This window comes from Oryzias latipes, chromosome 15 (assembly GCF_002234675.1).
Source record: "Oryzias latipes chromosome 15, ASM223467v1".
NCBI classification, from domain to species: Eukaryota; Metazoa; Chordata; class Actinopteri; order Beloniformes; family Adrianichthyidae; genus Oryzias; species Oryzias latipes.
Genome location: NC_019873.2, coordinates 126,843 through 148,875, shown reverse-complemented (window position 1 = coordinate 148,875; position 22,033 = coordinate 126,843). Strand labels below are relative to the sequence as shown.

The window sequence follows — 22,033 nt, the reverse complement described above, 5'->3', positions numbered from 1 at the left end:
AGTTGCGCAGCGCCACCTTGTGTACAGGAGTATTTCTGTTTTACATTAAGCGCCATCTAATGTCAGGGAATGAAATTGCATGTTCGCTCGGCTCATCGTCAACGAAAATCGCCTGGGTGTGAACACAAAAAACGTGGCGAAAAACGCTGGCGAATAATGCCTGGCGAATATTCGTCCCGGTGTGTACGGGCCTTAACACACACGCGCACAGCCCCAACACATACACATCCCCACTCCACAACAGTGGGTACTGATGATCCTGGCTCCAATGGCTTCTTAAAATGAGAAGATTTTTATTGTGCTGGCTCCTTTGTGACAATAAATGTAATAATGCAAAAAGAGCTCTGCTGTTGACAACACAGTTGTTGACATCCATTGTTAACGTTGGCTACTTCCACATACAACAAGTGACGTCGTTCACCGTTGAGTACTCTTCTTCACTTATGGCTCATTTCACTGTCACACAGGAGATCACAAAAATTCACATTTAATTTTAAATGTGAACGGGCTTGCAAAAAAATCGGATTTTTTCAAAAAATCAGAATTGAGCATTAAGAGGATTGTCAAGACCATATTAAAAACAGGTAGCAGAGCAGGAAAAGTTATTCTGACAAATAGAATGAGTGAGAAATAGCTGTTTTTTTTCTGAAAAGAAGTTTTTGAGATATTGGCTAGTGGAACCAGAGGAGCATTCTCTGCTTAAAACGCGAGGGGGAGTGTTACTCAGTCCAGTTCTCTCATACAGTCAACGTTAGGGTCTTCTGCAGCCGGAAGCTCTCATCAGCTGATCCAGGAGAAGTAGAGCGACAGGGGAGCCATCTTTTCCCGGCAGAGACACATTCACCATTACGGTCACTGTTGATTTCGGGCTACATTCGCAGACGCGCTGCCCGTTCGAGATAAGTGTTTGAAGCGGAACCAGCCATTTACGTAGCGAACAGTTATGGCCGGGACACAGGCTCACATCTAGCGCACAACCAAAGCTAAAACCCTGGAAGCAGTGTCTCCGACACGAAAGGGGCGAATGTCGCGGACATACATACGGTGGTGAAGGCGACCGACGCCTGTGCAAGGCTTGGGAAGATAGGTGGCAGTTCAGCATGTAAACAAGTATCGGCTTTAGTTAGCTATGCTATCGACGAAGCTCGGCTAAACAGTAGCCGAACCCGAGAGAACCAAAGAAAACATAACCGACTCTTCCGAGCCGGGCCTAGGTTCGGTGGTGATTCTGTGGTAACCCTTGTGTTCTTCGTGAATCTGCTGCGGCCTAACGGCACCTGCTGAGTCCGTTAGCTTCCCTGCTAACGCCAGCACACAGCCCCAGTTCTTCAGGTCGTCGCCCGGGCCGTACACATCTCTAAGCCGTCCTAGACTACAGACCGTACGTTGGCTGCTTTTTACTGGTCCGTTAAAACAAACCGAACCGACCCGATGATACGTGTGAACGGCACCGTTTGGCCTGATGCTAGCTTTCTGAGCACTGGACTGTTTCTTCGCTGTGTTCCGTTCTCGTGAGCCGGACTTTAATTTAAAGATAGTGTCCGGGGAGGGGGGCGGCTAGGGAGGTTTGAGTGGAGAAAAACGTTTTCTGCTCCGCCAGCAGCGGCGTTTGTTGACACTCGCTGCTCTGTAAAATGTAACTCGAGGCCCGCCGAAGCCTCTCAGCCGTGTTTCGGTCGCCCCTCCCCCGCTCCGTAGCTTCCCGTGCCCCGGGATTCGGCTCTCTCCTCCGGCTCAGGAGCGTTGGTAGGCCGCGGTGCTTCCGGAGAAGTGAAGGTAATGGAACTGATGTTTGCCGAATGGGAGGACGGAGAAAGGTTTTCCTTTGAAGACTCGGACCGATTCGAGGAGGACTCTCTGTGTTCCTTCATCTCCGAGGCGGAGAGCCTCTGCCAGAACTGGAGGGGATGGAGGAAGCAGTCCGCCGGACCGAACTCCCCAACAGTCAAAATCAAAGGTGAGCCCCTCCAACTGTGTTGTTTCTACTTCTCTCCTTGAATCGCTGTGTAAAGAAGAACCCAAGTCAAACTGACACATATGGCTTTTCCTCTCCTTCAGAGGGTCACGTCATCCCCCTGGTGGAGCTGTCAGCCAAGCAGGTGGCGTTCCACATTCCGTTCGAGGTAGTGGAGAAGGTGTATCCCCCTGTTCCAGAGCAGCTGCAGCTCCGAATCGCCTTCTGGAGCTTCCCAGAGAATGAAGAGGACATCAGGTGAGGTCTTACTTTTTTTCATTCTGGGTTTGCTCTTTGTACCAAAGGAAAGGACTTAAACTACACACTAGGGGTGCATCGGCAAAAGTCTGGCGATATGATACGTATCCCGATATGCATCCCAAGATACGATACATATCACGATATTCTACCGGAACATATTTCCTTTTTCTTTTTAAAGAGAATGACTTAGAAAAAACTACCTGAATATTAATACGCCTTTCAGTGAAATAGAATTGTTAAATTCATTTTAGTTAATGATCACAATGTTGAGCACTGCAACTCTATCTCATATCCAAGTTGCTTTTACCCAAACAAAATCATAGTGCTTTTATTTAGGTTACTTAAAATATATTTGTTCTTACAAGGGAACAGTCAACATTGTCTGATTTCCACAACAAAATATTTTTCAGTATCAGAATAAAAATGGAATGAATGTGCTTTAACCAATAAGGTTCTTAAAACACATCACTCTGATCCATCAGGTTGCTGAACTAGAATCTATTGCTGTGAGGTTCTGCAGAACTTTGGCCTGCTTTGCTGACGGCATTTAAGCTGATGCTCGGTGCATTAACTGCTGCTCAGCTGTACTGTTTGACTCATTCTCAACTGAGTCCGCTACAAAGCACCGCAATCCACGTTTTCATATGATACTGGCAGCAGGTAGGCATGGAGGTTTGGTTCCGTACCCATCCCAAGTAAAAACTAAGTACCGTATTTTCCGGACTATAAGTCGCCCTTTTTTTCATAGTTTGGCAAGGGGTGCGACTTATACTCCGCAGCGACTTGTATTAGAAATAAATTGAAATAAATACATTGTTAACCCTCCTGTTATGTTCATTTGTGAGGAACAGAGATGATGCTCCTGGGTCAATTTGATGTATGAGGTCTGTTAAGTGTTAAGAGTATGTTAAGTGACTCAGAGAATCAGCAAACTTTTTTTACAGTAAGATCTTGAAGGCTAACAACATAATATTCTATTTTCCAATGATTTCATAGATTCAGAAATGCAATAAAAATGACAACTGTTTCTACGAATACAGGATGAAAACAGAGTATTAGTTGGCCAATGATGCTTCATGAAAAGAATAAATAAATGCGTATGAGAAAGAATTACTGTGAAATTATGAGATAAACAGTCTGCTATGATTGTGTCATATGAGGTTGTGGAACTTATTAGTTCTTGGTCTCAGATTTTGTCAAATAAATTACCCGTCAAAATGCGACTTATCTGTGTTTTTTTCTACTTTATAATGAATTTTTGGGCTGGTGCGACTTATACTCCGGAGCGACTTATAGTCCCGAAAATACATATTACATGTCTCATAACAGCAAATCCAGCTGCTTCTCGCTGAGATCTTGTAGTTGTTTTGTGCGTAGATCTTGTAGTTGTTTTGTGCGTGTAGAGCTGCTCAAAGAGGCTCAGTGTGCTGTGCTGCCAACTAGCGGTCTGGATTCTGTTAAAAATCCGCTGCTTCATCAGCCAAATGCTACACAGGTGAAAATAGCAGGAGTGACCGGGGTGGTGGTATCGCGTTATTGTATACAGTGCTTGTGTACCTTGGAACATTTACTCGCCAAATGACACATAGCCCTCTAACTTATACTCGCCACACAGAAAATAGTGCAAGTGTTAATTCCCAGCCCTCCATACATGGATTATTTGCTGCGAGGTACTAAATAAAACTATTATTTGTCTTTAGAAAGTCGGCGACGACTACTTTTCTCACAGGCGATGAATTTTCGCCGGGTGCCGGCTACTTTTGAGGCCTGGTTGAACACAGCTTCTTCTTTGATTTACTGCATTGACATTCAGTTTTTACAAAATTTTTGGTGCAGCCGCAAATCCTGTGTCACTTTAGTTCTGGAGAGCAGCTGCTTCGTTTTTTATTTTCTAACAAGCTGACTGTTGGATCAAGTTTCATAGTCTTTGCTTAATTTTGAACACATGATGTATTTCTCCTTGGCTGGATACAAAACTACCCAAAAGTATTACCCAGCAGATCTTCATTACACTATCAGAGTGATAATCATATAAGTATTTTGTTTGGATTTAAATGGACATTTTTAAAATAATAATTGATCTTGAAAAATAGTGGTTGTTTACCAGATATAGCATCAGAGGAGTCGGAGCTTAGCCCTTCAGCAGGATTTGTTTTGTAATTGAAACAATATAAAAAGTGGTTAAAAACAAGCTGGAACTGCTTTTTAGTAGTTCCAACCTTTAGTATAAAATGTGACCAATTAAAATAATGCTGATTTTCCAGCTTTGACACATGCATTCACACACACATGTGGGCTTAAAATAAGTAGAAACAAACATGAACTCCTTCAGATCTAGAACAGCTCTGTCATGATATTCAAACTGTTTCTGTGTCTCTTGATGTGGAGGTCTTTTGGCTTGAAGTGCATTGGCTTAACCGCCAAAGAACTAAATTTGCCCTTTGCTCTGCTGCAGGTTGTATTCCTGCCTGGCCAACGGGAGTCCAGATGAATTCCAGCGAGGCGAGCAGCTCTACAGGATCCGAGCTGTCAAAGACCCTCTGCAGATAGGTGAGAGGATGGTGGATGTCTTTATCACTGATTATATCAGCAACCAGACCATCTGACTGATCTTCATGTCCTCCTCCAGGCTTCCACCTCAGCGCGACGGTGGTGTCCAGTCAGTCTGGGCAGTCCAAAGGAGCTTACAATGTGGCAGTCATGTTTGACCGTTGCCGCATCACTTCCTGTAGCTGCACCTGTGGTGCTGGGGCTAAATGGTGTGCTCATGTGGTGGCTCTCTGTCTCTTCAGGATTCACAATGTGAGCTTTACTTTACTTTTATCTTTATCTTTTGGACTGGTAGCCAAACTACCGTAAATCCCGGAATACAAAGCGCACCCGATTACTAGCCGCACCCACCCATTTTCACGTGTTTAACTACTTTTATACATACACAAGCCGCGTCAGAGTACAAGCCGCATGTACTAGGCATCATTGTCATCCTGACGATTCACCTCCGGGTTCCCAGAGTAAGTGTACTTCGTTAGCACACTGTGGGTGGAGTCAGCTTTGCCTCAAGATCATGTATTTGAATACACCTACATCTGCCAAACAGCATGGAACTCTATTCTGTTCACAAGTTCCTCAGTTATGGTTTTTTTTAATTTTTTATTTTATTTTATTTTTTTACTTATTGACAATCTAGGTATCATACATAAAATTACAAACAGTAACCATATAATCAACATTACATCCCTCAGTTATGATGAGGAAATTTACATCCGCGATCTCCCATTTCCCATGAGTCTTAGGGGCTAAAGGCGGGGCCAACGTTCGCCTCGCCACACTGTTGTACGTGTTTAAGAATGAGCAAGTATCAGCAGTGCATGGAGGGGTGAACGGGAACAGCTCTCCTTCCGCTTGTGTCGCGGCAGCGTTGTGGGGGTAGTAACACCAGTAAAATAAAGCAGCGGCGACTGAAAAGCGCGCGCCTCAGCGCGGCGCGTGCGTAAGAAGTTTCCTTCCACAACAAACACTCTTGCTCCGCGGATGCCTCTGCGCTCCGCGCTCGCCCCGCGCGCTCCTTGTCTCCCAGGGAAGAATGCTTCGTCCCCATTCTGCGCTGGACGGAGCAAATCGTGTCTGTGCAGAGCAATCAGACTTAATACTGTAAGTTTTGTGTATGACAAACCGCGGTGCGTCCGAAGGAGGACCGCAGAAGGCAGAAATGCTGCTATCATAGTCCTGAGAAGCTGTGTACAATCATCATAAGTTCACAACCATCACAAAGCTACACTCCTCCTAGCATGCCTGTGTCTGTTAGCAGCCGGACACACGGAGATAGCACTGATGTCATCGCCCCGCCTCCCCTCTGGAAATGCTAAGTGGAATTGAATTATGAGACACTTTTTGCAGGGTAGATGTGAAAATGTAAATGCAATCCCCTCTTTGCATTTTCATTTGAATTATGACACAGAATAAACGGTTTTTAGGTAGAAAAGGAAAAGCATTTTGAAGTATTGATTTTTCATTTTAATTTTCAGTCATTTGATTTCTGTTAATCCATTTATTTGTCAAATTAGACATTTCTAAATGAATTTTGCTACACATTTACCAGAGATCTTTTTGAAAATGAAATGTCAAATACCATTTTCTTTATCATTTTAATTAAGTGACAGAATAAGCAGCGTTGAAGAAGAAAATGAAAAAGTATTTTGCTGGATTGCTTTTTCATTTTAATTTTGAGTCAAAAAATGCAGCTTGATTTTGAAAATGAAAAAGCATTTCTGGTTTTGACTTTTATTTTTAATTATGCTTCCATAAGTGGGTGCCGTCTCAAATGTAACAAAAATGTGGCTTGAAAGGGCGGTAACACCAGTAACTTTCAAACACAGTGCTAATATACGCCAGATTCTTGCAGAGAGGTGTGCATTGTTGACCGTCCAAGTGAAATGTCTAGCACAGCTATCGTTTCAGAGGGTATCGTTTCTAGCGGTACACACGTGGAGCACGTAACTAAAGTGATGTTTGTCAAAGATAAGAGGATGAAACTTGAATAAATAGGAGGGAAAATGAATACAGCTTACCAGCACTGTATAAAAACAATAATCATGTAAGGTTTAATGGCAGGTTTAAGTGTGCATTATCAGAAATTAACGCACGCCGTGGAAGCCTGAGCTGTCTGACGCGGAGGAGGGGTGCTTTCGTGAATTGCATTAATTCTGATAATGGACGCTTCGAAGGCCATTAACCTGCTAACACTATGGTCACTTACAAAAGAAATAATATGAACAGGCTAAAAATTCCAAATGTGTTCCAATAATAATAAACTACCTGACATGCAATGTACAATTAATTAAAATACAACATTGTGTATTTTTATTTCCACTGTTAATGTTCTTAGAAGTGATGAGGCTACTTGGTGCACTCTGAATTTAGGTTATTTTAAAGAGTATGGTATAATTACAAAGACACACAGGTTTTCAATGATAATTTTATTTTACTGTTGCAAAAGACGTCAAATTAATATATTTTGAATGATAAAAAAAAAGGTTTACGTGTACAAAATTGGTCTTCTCCCTCCTTGTTTTCACACAAAGCATTGATAAGAATACCGGATCGATAATCACTATTGATAAAATCTACACGTTACCCATCCCTACTGCCAATTCTTACAGCACATGTGCAAAGTTGGACAGAAGAATAAGCCATTCGCAGTGGTCGGGTTTCCTGGTGGAGTCAGCACTGAAAGCCGTAAAATAAAATACAAAAAAATCTGTTCAACCTCAACTAGTGAGGCTAAATCAAAATAACTAATTTAGATAATTAGTAAAAAATAAATGGTAACAATGATAATTACTTAACTAATAATTATTAACGATAGTGTTTGCTTTACTGCTAATTTTATAGCTGTGGGAATATCAAACCTCTGGATTATCATTTTGATGTGTTACGTTATTTAGGGTTTATGTATATTTCCTAAATTAGAATTGTTCATGTTATTGAAACATACGGTCTTAAATTTGGTTTTGAATGGTCTTAAATGGGTCTTAAAGAGTCTGAAAACTAACTTTTATTTATCTGTACACACGCTGTGGGATGTGGAAATGGTTAAGGACCCTCTCAGGAACGCTCAGATCTTGTTTTTTGTTTTCACTGGCATTGTTCTGTGATGCAGGCCTCTGCCGTCTGTCTGAGGGCCCCTGTCTCTGAGTCTCTGTCCCGGCTTCAGAGGGACCAGCTCCAAAAGTTTGCCCAGTACCTTATAAGTGAATTGCCTCAGCAGGTAGTGTTCATAGTTAATAACAGAGTTCTGTCGTATGATTTGTCTGTGTGACATGAGTGACTGTTTTTGTAGATCCTGCCCACGGCCCAGCGGCTGCTGGATGAGCTGCTGTCGTCTCAGTCCACTGCCATCAACACAGTGTGTGGAGCTCCAGGTACAATGAACCTATCTATATCTGCGCATAGACTGTGCTCTTCCTGTTCCCTTTGAAACTTATTTCAAAGAAACAATCAGATGTTCTTATCCTGACAGCAATGAAACATAATCCACAAACTTGATTATTACTCTAAATTAAACCCAGGTTATCTATGCTGTTTCCAAACGGACAGCTGGCTGCCAAAAAGTTGGTCTCAGTTGTAACAAGCCGTTATATTGCTTTGGATTAAGCATCTGCTGAACGCTTTGTGAACAAATGGAAATTTTACCTTTTCAATATCACTAATTCATGGAAGTGCACCAAAGTCAACATAAATTGGTAACCACTTGGTGTGGCATGAATAGAGTGTGCGGGGGGTTCCAGCGGCGCTGGATGGGCTGCCCGTCTGCACCTGGGGCTGGGACTGGGCGAGGCAAACCTCTTGGGGCCCGGGGTCGCTCTGGGTGACATCCACCAGAGCTGCGGGGTGTGTGTATGTGTGTGTGTAGGGGGGGGCTTGTTGGCCCTGTCCTGTGTGGGGGTGGCCTGGGGGAGGGGGAGGGTCCACTATTGGTACGTGACCTTGAAGGTTTGACGGGTCGGGGTCTCCGCTGAGGCAATCAGCGGTCGCCCCAGCTCGTTGGCTGCCTCAGTCCCGTCGAGGCCTGACCAGAGCCCTCCCAGGGGCGGATGCCTAGACTTGCTTGGGGGGGGGGTTATATAATCTCTTATTAGGGGGGGCTGTGACGACACTTACAAATGGGATGTCGGGATCCTATCTCGTGATCGGAATTTGGGCCCGGTCACATAGTTTCAGACTCGATTGAAATCTGATATTGTACCTCGTTTAGGATTGGACATTTATTTTTTTCAAATGATCAGCACTTCTCAGCTCCAGATAAATGCACTACGATAAATTTGCAAACAATTTATAGCAGTAAATCTTAGCAGACTACAGCACTTGTTTAAGCAAGAGGCGCACAAAAACAGTTAGGTGAAGTTGGCAAGATATTCACAGATATGGATGTCCGGGCTCAAAAACTCTTTTATTGAATGTTTTAAACTGATTGCAAGTGTCTCTATTGGTTTCCATTTGCTCAAAGAACACAACCTTCAAAGCCATTTTAACAGATTAAAAGTTGGGTTTTAAGATTTACGCTCTCCTTCCTGCAGACAGAGTGAGACAGCTGCAAAGCAGGCTCTGGGAATAGGTGCTTTAAACCCTCAAGTCCCGAGCTCTTGTTTAGTATGCCTTTTTTAATTTTTATTTGACAGGGCGCCTGTTAAGAAGAGTTAACTACTGTTGTAATTAAGCCCAAAATGTGATGTCCACGTAAGTGGATGCCAGGTTAAAATAAAGAATCCCACAATCTCTCAAAAATAACCAAACAAAGCTAATGCATGTTTATGTTGATATAAGCTAGTTATGAATACTCTTCATATTCATGATACAACTACAATTTTAAAAAAAAAATAACCAATATTTTTAAGAATTATTAAAGGAGATATAAGTGAGATCTGATCAAAAATCTTAAATAGTTTTGAAGATCCTAAAGCTAGAGTTGGCAAACTTTTTCAAATAACTTAGAAGCGGCTAGAAATTATCCTGACACTCTGAGGAAGATAATCGTGGAGAATAATTATGATCTGATTGAATGAATGATAGATGAAACTGAAACGCTTAAATTGCTCTGCAGGACCTCTCGCACCTAACTGACTTTAATAAATGTTTTACAAAGCAATAGAAAAGGTTTTTAGAAGGGTTATTGATGAGTAAGCATTGGTGACGGACATTCTTTGTTGGAAAAGAAGGGAGGGAAAAGAAAAGAAGGGAAGAAGAGAGAGAGATGTGGGGGGGGGGTTAAATCATAGAGCAGGGGTCGGGAACCTTTTTGGCCAAGAGAGCCATAAACGCCACATATTTTTAAATGTAATTTTGAAAGAGCCATACATACAATAATGTAGTGTCCTTTTCCCACACTGAGGCACGGAGACTTAACCTCTTTTAAGGTTCTTTATTCTGGTTACTGTAGACCGCAACAAACGCCGTACAAATACTTCAGCAACTCCTTATTCTCGCCCGCCGAGACGAGAGAGAGCGCTTCTCCCAACTTTATATTCCCCTGCTCCCGCTCCAGTTCTCGCATTTCCCTTATTCGGCCCATAGCTGAACCCCATTGGTCCAAACTACCTAACAACAGGCTGAGCGACAGAACTAAGAGCCAATCAGATCACTGCTTGATCGATGCGTTCCATGAACTCCAGAACTTTTAACGCGGCCCAACAGCCAAGTTAAACTGAGTCCGCGACAATATTTTTAAAACTAAAAATACAAATGAATGTGTGCATTTGATGTAATTTCAACATTTTTAAAGTACAATAGGTCTGTGGATTCTTTTTAATAACATCGTTATGCTGTTGCTGATAAATGATGAGTATTTCTCGTGGTAGTTCTGCTGATGGTCTAGTCTGGTTGATACGTGGTGAGTTTCTGCTTCTTGCAGGCGTTGAGACTTTAAACGTGATCGTAGGTCTGAATGTTCTGTAGATGTGAGAAAGACTGCTCACATGCAGACGGGGAGCCAAACACACACTCACACGCTGCAGTGAGTGACAGGCAGCGGGTTTACGTTTTTACCATCCCTGCGCGATTCACCTGCTGCCCCCCCCCCCCCCCCCCCCCCCCCCCCCCCCGGCTTTCTTCCTCACACATCCCGTCCCCGCAACTGCGCGCTCTTTCTCAAAGACGGGAGCGTGCAGTTTTAGGCACGGCAATTCACAGGTTTCCGGGTGGAACAAACTCTGTGAAATAATAGATGATAGTAAACTGATAGTTTTCTCTCCAAGCACCGCTACTACTGCACGCCTCTGGCATCGCGACCGAGAAGGACTGGTCTAATGAAAAAAAAAGTATAATTAAAGATTTGTCTGCGAGCCACATGTGACCATCAAAAGAGCCATATATGGCTCGCGAGCCATAGGTTCCCGACCCCTGTCATAGAGCCTTCTAAAGCAACAAGGATCGACCTTTTTTTAATCTGACAGGCCAATACTAAACTGCTTATTTTGAATCAGGGTCAGCTGCACCGCTCAGTCTCCAGCATTATTATCTTGTGTGATTAGACTGATTGCACAAACCACGCGTTCAGTCCTCTGCATGTCTTGCAACTAGGACTGTCGCTTTTAACGCATTAACACAAATGTCTTTTAATGCTGCTAATTAAGAGCCAAAAAAATGAAGTTATGTCTTCCCCTTACTGAGAAAAAAAGAACACCTCAAACGTCAATATTTTCACTTTTACTGCAAATGAATATCAGTTTCGAATATCTGTCATCAGCATTCCTGACTTCTAATAATTGCTACTGGTCCTGAAAATGTCATCTTGGTCTATCTCAAATCTTGTATTTCTTCCAATTTATAATATTTGCTACAACAGTTGATCTCTTCTTTCCAAGCTGTTGCCTATTGTAGATTGGTTCATCCTAGTTTTGTTCAGGTTAACCATCTGGTCCCTGGTGGGCCGAGGCTTCTCTTTGATATTGATCATGGTAGAAAGGTTGCAGTCTGCCTGTTTAATGGTGTCTTTTATACATGTAACCAGTAGAGATAAAACAGTTAGTGTTAGAGAGAAGAGATTCTAAAAAAGGTTGTTTCAAATCTATTAGGGAAACGATTCTTATATATTTTACAGGAGCTTGATACTTATTTTATGCTCCATCATACAAATAATTTAAAAATCAAATTGATTTCTTGTTGGTTTTTTTTTGTCTCTCAAAGTTAGTATATCTATTCATACCTCTGTCTTTAACTTGCAAAACTTGCTAAAATCAGTGACTGCCAAATATATTCCTGCCCCATTGTATATAGTAGCTCCAATTTGAGTTCTTTCTACATATTCTATGCCAAGTTCGTTCAGTATTATCACTTTAAAGTGTCAGAACAATTCTTTCAGGTACCGTAATCAGTATTTTCATGAACAGATTTTAAGCTGACAGCAGTCGATGTAAATTCAGAGATGCTATGGTCAGTCATGACTTTGCAGTAATGTGTCTTCTATGCAGACCCAACCGCAGGCCCTTCAGCCCTAGACCAGAGCACCTGGTATTTGGATGAGTCTACTCTGAGTGACAACATTAAAAAAACTCTGCACAAGTTCTGTGGACCTTCACCCGTTGTTTTCAGGTGTGTGCTCTTTCCCATGGGCTGCATCAGCTCAGGGCCTGTTCACCGCACAATGTCTTTCAGAGTCCGCTTAAGCAAGAGGCACAGTTTCTAGTGTTTACAACATGGTTTGGTACAGATGATGTGCTGTTTGTTGGCCCTAATATTACAGTTAATGCTCCAACAGCTCCTCTTTATAATATTTAGATGTCTTTGAGCTATAAACCGACTAGACCAAACCTTGTCTCATGATTTAAAAAAAAAAAGAGCATATTTTTTATGTCTGTACTATTGAGTGTATATGAAAACTGGACTGAGTGACCCGTCCCCATTTGCGTTACAGCTAATTTTAAATCTTTTTCGTGATATTTTTTCTATATTGCAGATTATTCAAGTTATAAACTGACCAATCCGGTGCTTTAATAAAAGTGTCATGCCTGCTGGCCCCATGTCAAATGATCCTAACATTGGATTGACAAGATTTGATCTCGCTCCCAATTAGCAAGAGTGGTTGCCATAGAAACATTGATTGACTCTGATAATTTCGTCCTTACTGGCGACGTCTGGCTCAAACATGGCGGCATTCATACTGTGAAAACATTTTGTTACTTAATTGACTTCATTTTATTGGAGTTGGAAGTAAATCTTTTTCTATGGGTGATGTCACAAGTACTCTGTCCAGTTCTCACATACAGGCAATGGTCTGAACTCTCCGTGGTAGCTGTGTGACTGTATTTTTTTGAGCAGTGACGTGAACTCCATGTACCTGTCATCCACGGAGCCTCCAGCCGCAGCCGAGTGGGCTTGTTTGCTGCGGCCCCTCAGAGGTAGAGAGCCTGAGGGGATCTGGAATCTTCTGTCTATCGTCAGGGAGATGTTCAAGAGACGAGACAGCAACGCTGCTCCACTGCTTGAGATCCTTACTGAACAGTGCCTCAACTATGAGCAGGTATGATTTTTGGTAGGTACAGGTAAACCACTGATCGGCCAATTTATCCTCAAATCTGCTTTGCCTAAATCTCTGACCATGATGAATGTTGGCAATTTTGAAAAGGGTAAAAGCTCCAGAAGCAGTCACTTCTTTCCACATTACTCAAAGAGGACTGTATTTTTTTAGATGGAAGAAAATAAAATGATACAACCATCACCATAACTAGTATTTTTCTAAATTTAGGAATAACTGTGAATCCACCATGTTGTTAACTTTATTAGCTTTGTAACGGTAGAGAATTGGTTGACACATTATGAAAATCACATGGCTGTAACTCAATGCATGTAGACATGTGGGGGGGGGGAAGCAATTGAAGTGACTTTGAATGTGGCATGACTGTTGGTGCCATAAGGACTGGTCTGAGGATTTCAGAAACTGCTAATCTACTGGGATTTTTACCCACAACCATCTCTAGGGTTTACAGAGAATGGTCCAAAAAAGAGAAAATATTCAGTGAGTGGCAGTTCTGAGGGCAGAAATGCCTTGTTGTTAGATATCAGAGTTTAATTTCCAGATGGTTTCAGCTGATAGAGCTCAAAGAACCGCTGGTTTCAACCAAGGTCTGCAGAAGAGCATCTCTGAACACATAACACATCCAACCTTGAAGCAGATGGGCTACAGCAGCAGAAGACCACCCCTAGTGGCACTCCTGTTAGCTAAGAACAGGAAACTGAGGCTACATTTCACACAGACTCCAAAATTGGACATTAGAAGATTAAAAAAAAAGTCCAGGTCCGATGAGTCTCCATTTCTGCTGCCAAATTCGGATGGTAGTATCAGAATTTTGCATTAACAATATGAAAGCATTGATCCATCCTGCTTTGTAATAACAGTTCAGGCTGGTGGTGGTGTTATGTTTTGCGGGATATTTTTCTTTGTACACTTTGGTCCCCTTAGAAGATGGTACACTGTAACCATGCTCAATTGATACTGATAGCTACTTCCAGCAGGATAAGGTCCTATGTCATAAAGCTGGAATTATCTCAGACTGGTTTCTTGAACATGACAATGAGTTCAGTGGACTGTGCTGGATTGTTTCAGGCACCTCTTTGCACAGCCTACACCTTGGGTCTTGTCTGGTGTGGTGGATCTACACCTTGGGTCTTGTCTGGTGTGATCAGAGGATCTGCTCTCCAGTGGTTTAAATCCTATCTGTCCGATAGGTATCAGTTCGTTAATGTAAATGGCCATTCCTCTCAGTGCACTCGAGTCAACTTTGGAGTCCCACAGGGCTCAGTCTTGGGACCGATCCTGTTTACGCTTTATATGTTACCCCTAGGAAACATAATCAGGAAACACAGCATTAATTTTCATTGTTATGCCGACGATACGCAGTTGTATTTATCCATGAAGCCTGACCAGAATGACCAGATAGAGAAACTGAACGCCTGCATCAGTGACATCAAGACCTGGATGACAATTACCGTAAATTCCGGACTACAAAGCGCACCCGATTATTAGCCGCACCCACCCATTTTCACGTGTTTAACTAATTTTATACATACACAAGCCGCGTCGGGGTACAAGCCGCATGAATTAGGCAACATTGTCATCCTGACGGATCACTTCCTGACTCAGAGTGTAAGTGTGATTTATTAGCACACAGTGGGTGGAGTCATTTTTGCCTTAGGCTCATGTCTTTGAGTCTATCTGCATCTGCCAAACAGTATGCACCTCTATTCTGTTCACAAGTTCCTCAGTTATGGTTTTTATTTTTTTTATTTTTTTTAACTTATTGACAATCTAGGTATCACACATAAAATTACAAACAGTAACCATATAATCAACATTACATCCCTCAGTTATGATGAGGAAATTTACATCCCCGATCCCCCATTTCCCATGAGTCTTAGGGGCTAAAGGCGGGGCCAACGCCCGGCTCGCCATTCTGTTGTACGTGTTTAAGAATGAGCAGCAGTGCATGGAGGGGTGAACGGGTAAAGCTCTCCTTCCGCTTGTGTCGCGGCAGCGTTATGGGAGTAACAGGGCTGTTTAAAAAACACGCTAGTAAAATAAAGCAGCGACGACTGAAAAGCGCGCGCCTCAGCGCGATACGCGCGCCTCCTCGCGGCGCGTGGGTCAGAAGTTTCCTTCCACAACAAACACTGTTGCTCCGCGGACGCCTCGAGTAAGCCCTGGCTGCAGCCTGCAGAATGGCTCGACGCCTCCGCGCTCCCGCGCGCTCCTTGTCTCCCCTTCCTATCTACTCCGACAGCTCTGGCCAGCGCGGCTACAGGGAGGAGCGCTTCGTCCCCATTGCGCCGGTGGACGGAGCAAATCGTGTCTGTGCAGAGCAATCGGACTTAATACTGTAAGTTTTGTGTATGAGGGGCGGATGCGTTGTTAAGTGTGGGAGCCTTCAGACTGCCATCGGCCCCGCAGCTCACACGACACCCAGTCTCCAGCTCACACGGAGGCTGTGAGCGTTTCAATGCAAATCTCTGCTCAGTCCTTAGAAACCGTTAACACGACCACGTCAATTTGTGTTTCCAGTCGTGTCCCGACAAAATAAAGGCTGATATTATTGCCACATATTTACGTGCAGCCAGCCGAGTCACTATGACTCAGAGGTAAATGCACTCCTGAGCATGCGCTGTTCTCTCCGTCACGCAGCTGACCGGCTTTTCCAAACCCGTTGGTGATTTTTTCACGCTGCTTTTAACGATTGCTTTTAACTTGAAAGCTTCATCATATTGTAGCGGCGATCACGTGCACGTTGGGTCTAATGGCACCAAAGGATTCTGGGATGCGACTGGACATGCGTGTTTCGTTTTGTTGAACCATGACTGAAGTGTCTAAGACCTGAAGTCAGGTCCATGCTGTTTGGCTGCTTAGAGGTGTGTTGAAAAACAAATGACTTGTGTTTGATGTTAGAGAATTCAAACCATTCACTGTGTCCAAAAATACGTACATGGCGGCCGCCAATAAAATCCAATAATTAGCCGCGTCACTGAATAAGCCGCAGGACTGTAAGCGCAGGAAAAAAGTAGCGGCTTGTAGTCCGGAAATTACGGTAATTACCTCCTCTTGAACCCAGAAAAAACTGAGGTCATTATACTTGGTCCTAAAAACCTCAGAGATGCTCTGTCTGCTCAGATAGTCTCCCTGGATGGTATAAGTATAGCCCCCAATTCCACAGTTAGAAACCTTGGGGTTTTATTTGACCAGGATTTATCATTTAAGGCTCACATATCTCAGGCGTGTAGAACTGCCTTTTTTCACCTGCGGAATATTGCTAAGATCAGAAATATACTTTCTAAGAGTGATGCTGAAAAACTCATCTATGCATTTGTTACGTCGAGGCTGGATTACTGTAACTCCTTGTTAGCAGCGTGTCCTAAGAGTTCCTTAAGAAGTCTCCAGCTTGTTCAGAATGCAGCTGCTAGATTGTTAGCAGGAACTAGCAGAAGAGATCACATCACTCCTGTGTTAGTTTCGCTCCATTGGCTCCCAGTTGATTCTAGAATTAAGTTCAAGATCCTCCTGTTAACCTATAAGGCCTTACATGGAATGGCCCCGTCCTATATTAAGGACCTCATAGTCCCTTACCAACCAATCAGAACACTTCGCTCGCAAAATGCAGGACTGTTTGTGGTTCCTAGAATTAGCAAAAGTACGGTTGGAGGTAGAGCGTTTAGCCACCAAGCCCCTGTCTTATGGAATAAGCTCCCAGCTCATGTAAGAGAGGCCGACTCAGTTTCTACATTCAAAGCTAGACTGAAAACATTCCTATTTGGACAGGCTTATTGTCAGACTAGTTAGTATTCAGAGATTATTTAACTTAATGTTAGTTTGTTTAAATTAAACTTAATAATAACTATTTCTTTTAAAAGGCTGCTAGAAGTTGAAGCTGGGGTAACTATGGTGCACTGGGGTTCTGTCCTCTTTCCTTTTTTACTTCTACCCTTCCTCTCCTCTATTCTTGATCATAATTTATCATTTAGTTCTCCATGCCTCTGTTTGGTGCAGTGCGATTCATGTATTGTCCCTCTTTTCCTCTCCCCTCCTGGGGAGTGGGAGTGCTTCCAGACTCCAGTTGTTTCATCCGTGCTCCTGTTCCTGACCGTGTACCTCGTCTCTGGCTCGTCTCTACTACTGCTCCTACACCTGGCTGTGGATCCTGCCTCTGGCTCATCTCTGGCTCGTCTCTGCTCTGTGCCTGACCGAGTACCTCGTCTCTGCTCCTGCTCCTACACCTGGCTGTGGTTCCTGTCTCCGGCTCGACTCGCGCCTTTGACTGTCCCCACAACCACGGCTGGATGAAGCTCGTCTGCTGGACTTTTATATATGTAGTTGTAGATTTAGATAAGTTAATTCTTCTCTAAGAGTTCTGGTAAATCGCCTGTCCGTCCTGGGGGAGGATCCCTCCTTCATGTGGGCACGCCTGAGGTTTCTTCGTTTTTTCCGGAATCCGGTTTTTTTGGGAGTTTTTCCTTACAGTGAAGGGGGGTCTAAGGGCAGGGATGCCAGTATAGCTTAGTCAGTTTGTTAGATCATTTTAGTATTTTTCTATTGAACTCTTTGTATTCGTGATCCTTTTGACTTCATGTTTTACTTCGAAGCCCATCGAGACGACTGTTGTTGTGATTTTGGGCTATACAAATAAAATTGAATTGAATTGAATTGAATTGGTGTGGTAGATCTACACCTTGGGTCTTGTCTGGTGTGGTGGATCTACACCTTGGGTCTTGTCTGTTGTGGTAGATCTACACCTTGGGTCTTGTCTGGTGTGGTAGATCTACACCTTGGGTCTTGTCTGGTGTGGCAGATCTGAGAGTCTATGGCTCTGGTGCTCAGGGCTTGTTCCTGAGCTGCCAGGATGAGCGCTTCAGTGCTGTCCTGTAGGCCAGCCCTTTCTAGCCATTGGTAGGACTTCTTGATATCAGCCACTTCAGTCATCGACGGTGGTACTTCCCATGCAGGGATTGGAGGACAGATCCTCATGGGAGGACAACTCCCATGAGGATCTGTCCTCCAGCACTGCATCCTCTGCTCCCCATTGCCTGAGACATTCACTGAGCACACTGTCAGTTGGGGCCTTGAGCTTGATGTACTCATGCATTTTGGATGTTTCATCCTGGATAGTGGCTTCTCCTCGGCCTCCTTCCTTGTGGCTAGCATACAGTCTCAGGGTGCTGGATTTGGGATGGAACCTTCCATGCATAGTGAGGAGCTTTCGTGTTTTAACATCCGTGGTCTCTATCTCTTCCTTTAGCAATCTTATTATTTCTGCAGGGTATCTGAGCACTGGCAGTGCGTAGCTGCCAGTGGGTTTTATTCTTGCCATTGAGCTGGCTTCTCAGGACTTGCCTTACTTGTTGGAGGTAGTTGGATGTTGCAGCTTTCCTTGTTGCCTGTTCCAGGTCCCAGTGTCAGTACTGTAGGTCCCAGTGGTGTGGATCAGGGAGTCAATGTCATGCTCGCTCTTGGGGTATAGCTTAATGTCATCCATATAGAGGAGATGACTGATGGTGGCAACAAAAGCCTCTGTTGAAGTCAGAGACTTTGTTAAAGAACTGAATGTCCATCAAATTGCAAAAATAAGTTAATACTTTTAGATAATTTTGGCCATTATTTTTTAAATACAATGTCACCTATTTTTCCCATGCTTCCTTAATCACCATCTTTCTGATTTCCCAAAAAAGACAAACAACTAAATGCATTTTGGAAGCCTGACCTCGGCACACAAATTGTACCACAGATGTGGTTTTTGTTGCAGTCTAGCTAAGAACTAAAGTTAGGGCTTTCCTCTCTGTCTTCAGATCATCAGCTGGTGGTACAGTGTCCGGACTTCAGCCTCACACAGCAGTGCCAGTGGCCACACAGGACGCAGCAATGGGCAGTCAGAAGTGGCAGCTCACGCCTGTGCCAGTATGTGTGATGAGATGGTGGTTCTCTGGAGGTTGGCTGTCCTGGACCCATCCATGAGCCCCTGCAGGTCAGAAGTTTTACAGAATGTCAAAGTATTGGTCATTTTAAGATCAACTTCAGAATCAATTGAGGTTTTTCCTGGTGTCAAAAAAAAAGTTTAATACCAGTGCTTTTATTGATAGTCAATACTAGATTTCAGGAAAGTCCAATCTTGGTTTAACACGCTTTACTGGTCTGCATGATCAAATTGTTAAAATCTAGGTTTCTGGTTGCTTTTTAAATCTTTACTATCAGTAAAAAATGTTATATATTGGCATCTGTTTGCATTTAAACAATTTAGATTCTGTGTGTAATTTCATTTCGCACAGCCAAACGTAACTTAACATTACTTTTGGAACGTTAAACATGCACATTAACCAGTCTTCTCTGCCCCTAACAATTTTTCAAAAAATGCAATTTTTTTTCTTGAAACAAGATAAAGTTTGAAGCTCTGTTTGATCTACCTACATGCAATAAAAAAACAAGATTAAAAAAATGAGCAATTAGAGCTCTAATAAAATGAAAATAACTGATTAAAAAAAACTCCACAATTCTTATGTATTACTACAAAAGCATTATGCAGTGGAGGAAATAAGTATTTGATTGCTGCTTTTGTAGGTTTGCCCACTTAAAACGAAATGAACAGTTTTTCATCTTAATGGTAGCTCTGTTCGAACATTGAGAGAGAAAATCAAGTAATCAACTTAAAATAATTAATTAATTAAATTTTTAAATTACATCGAGTGGGGGAAAAAAGTATCCAATCCCATTTGCCAGATAGACTTAGTTTTTTTGTGGGAAAGGCCTTATTAGCAGCACAGAGGTCAAAGGTTTCTTGTAGTTGATAAGTAGGTTTCTGCACATTAGGAGGAATTTCTGTTTACTTTTCTTTGAAAATAAATCATTAAAATTTGGTGGCTGTTGCGTAGCAATTTTAAACTTCAGCGATGACCGGGCATCAGTCTGGTTAACAGGAAAATACGTCACAGTAAGGGTGGGGTCATCTTGACCCCATAAGATAGCACAAGGGTTAAGCTGGGGGTCTTTGCACTGCAAGATGTGAAGGTATTGGGGCTTAAAGTAGCGTAATTTCCTGGTTATAAGGCGCTTCTTTTGTCACACGCTTTCAGCCGCTTATTCAAGGATGCGGCTAGTTAATGCATTTTTTCTAACGGCCGCTAGGGGCGCTCGGGCAAACAGGGTCAGAGTGAGACAAAGGGAATGCAAGTTTGATTGTAAATTCCTGCTTTGAGAATGAAGAGCAGGAACAGATACTCACAGGAAAGCAGACACAAGCAGACAAACAGCATGGATGTCACTTCTGCTCTTAGACCCCTCAGTGATGGTGCAAAAAAAGAAACATCCATGCTCAGCCCTGTTTTGGCTGCATCCCCCAATCCTTTGCTGCTAGTAGACCCAACGTGCATGTGACCGCCATTGACGAAGCTTTCAAGTTAAAATCAATCAAGGAGGAGTGTGGAAAAAATCCCCCATCATCAATGGGTATGGATAAGCTGGTCTGCTGTGTGATGGAGAGGACAGCGCAAGTTCAGGAGAGAATTTACCTCAGAGTGACACTGACAACTACAACGAATGAGACACAGAGAGAGTGTGGTGAAGGATCTGACGCTATACCAATCCCACACTGAGGAGGAAGACTTCCATGGTTTCAGTGCACAGGAGGAAGTTGAAAAAAGCTCTTAGTGACTTTTAGGTTCACGTATTTTTAAACCAGCCCTGTTAACGCTGTGTTACGGTGTTTCACTGTTGTGGAAGAAAACTCCCGGCGCACGCGCTGCGCAGCACTTGCTTCTGCATAGAAGCGCGCGCCTATATGTTACTGCTGCTCTCTCTTAACCAGCTCTGTTACTACTGTTACTACCATATTGCTGCCGTGTTACTGCAGTGTCACAGGCACTGTTTGGAAGGAAAAGCTCAGGTATAATATTAAAACTTTGAAAACTCTTTTTGTGTGCCGTCTTTCTTTGTAAATATATCATGTGTTGAACCTTTCCTGCGATTACTTTTTTTCTTTCTTTCCTCTCTTCTTTCGGTTGTTCATTTCCCCGCTGGGACCCTCAGAGCCTCCAGAATGGGTTAACAAAGAATAATTCACCGTTATTCTGGGGGAAACCTTCTTTTCTTGCAGTTCTTTCACTCTGTAGAACAAACAAACACACACCCCCAACACACTTTCACTGGTCTTGCTCTCACTCGCTGCGTGTGCACTCTCCCCTCCTTCCGCTGCACGCACTCCCTCCTCCTTCTTACACATGCGCACGGTTTTGGCACATTCGCATCCTCAATCTACAAAACAGTGTGGCGACCCAGGGGTTAGCCCCGCCTTCAGCCCCTAAGACTCATGGGAAGTGGGGAATCGTGGGTGTAAAGTCCTTCACTATGACTGAGGTGGCTGTGAGCAGAAGTGACATCCATGCTGTTTGTGAGTGTGTTCAAATAAATAGACTATAATACTGGGAAGGAGAATATGCAATTAGCATGGACTTCTACCTCTCTGAGATTGTTGATGTGCAGAACGTATGCTACAACATGTTCAAACAATGTTTTTAAACGTGGGCGCATGCGCCCAATATACAGGTACAGGTACTTGTGCGTGTATAAAATAGTTAATCCTTTACAGCAGATGATGTCATCACTCCCTTAGCAAGCATGTGTCTGACACTCTATTGTCTGATAACCTCAGGTTACACAACAAAGTCTTTATTACAGTCTTTTCAATTTTTTCTTTATCACAGAACGACTGGGTACACCGGTACAGCCATCGATTTTTTTTTTTTTTTTTAGATGCACCATTGGAAAGATCCAGTCACACTTGTTACTAGAATGGTCAC

General features: G+C 43.1%; 1 protein-coding gene across 3 annotated transcripts in view; it reads left to right on the top strand.

Annotated features, from left to right (window-relative positions):
• Positions 1–558: 558 nt before the first annotated feature.
• The window catches only part of zswim8 (zinc finger SWIM-type containing 8), a 55,460-nt gene continuing 33,985 nt past the window's right edge, over positions 559–22,033 (top strand). For 2 of the 3 annotated variants that reach the window (XM_020699745.2, XM_011492568.3), the window contains exons 1-9: positions 559–1,957; positions 2,059–2,212; positions 4,671–4,765; positions 4,845–5,017; positions 7,875–7,982; positions 8,055–8,136; positions 12,181–12,301; positions 13,028–13,229; positions 19,034–19,209. In XM_020699745.2, coding sequence (XP_020555404.1) covers positions 1,780–1,957; positions 2,059–2,212; positions 4,671–4,765; positions 4,845–5,017; positions 7,875–7,982; positions 8,055–8,136; positions 12,181–12,301; positions 13,028–13,229; positions 19,034–19,209 — 1,289 coding nt within the window. In that variant the 5' untranslated portion in view covers positions 559–1,779. The remainder of the gene's footprint in view (positions 1,958–2,058; positions 2,213–4,670; positions 4,766–4,844; positions 5,018–7,874; positions 7,983–8,054; positions 8,137–12,180; positions 12,302–13,027; positions 13,230–19,033; positions 19,210–22,033) is intronic. The other variant, XM_011492569.3, reaches the window with a different exon arrangement.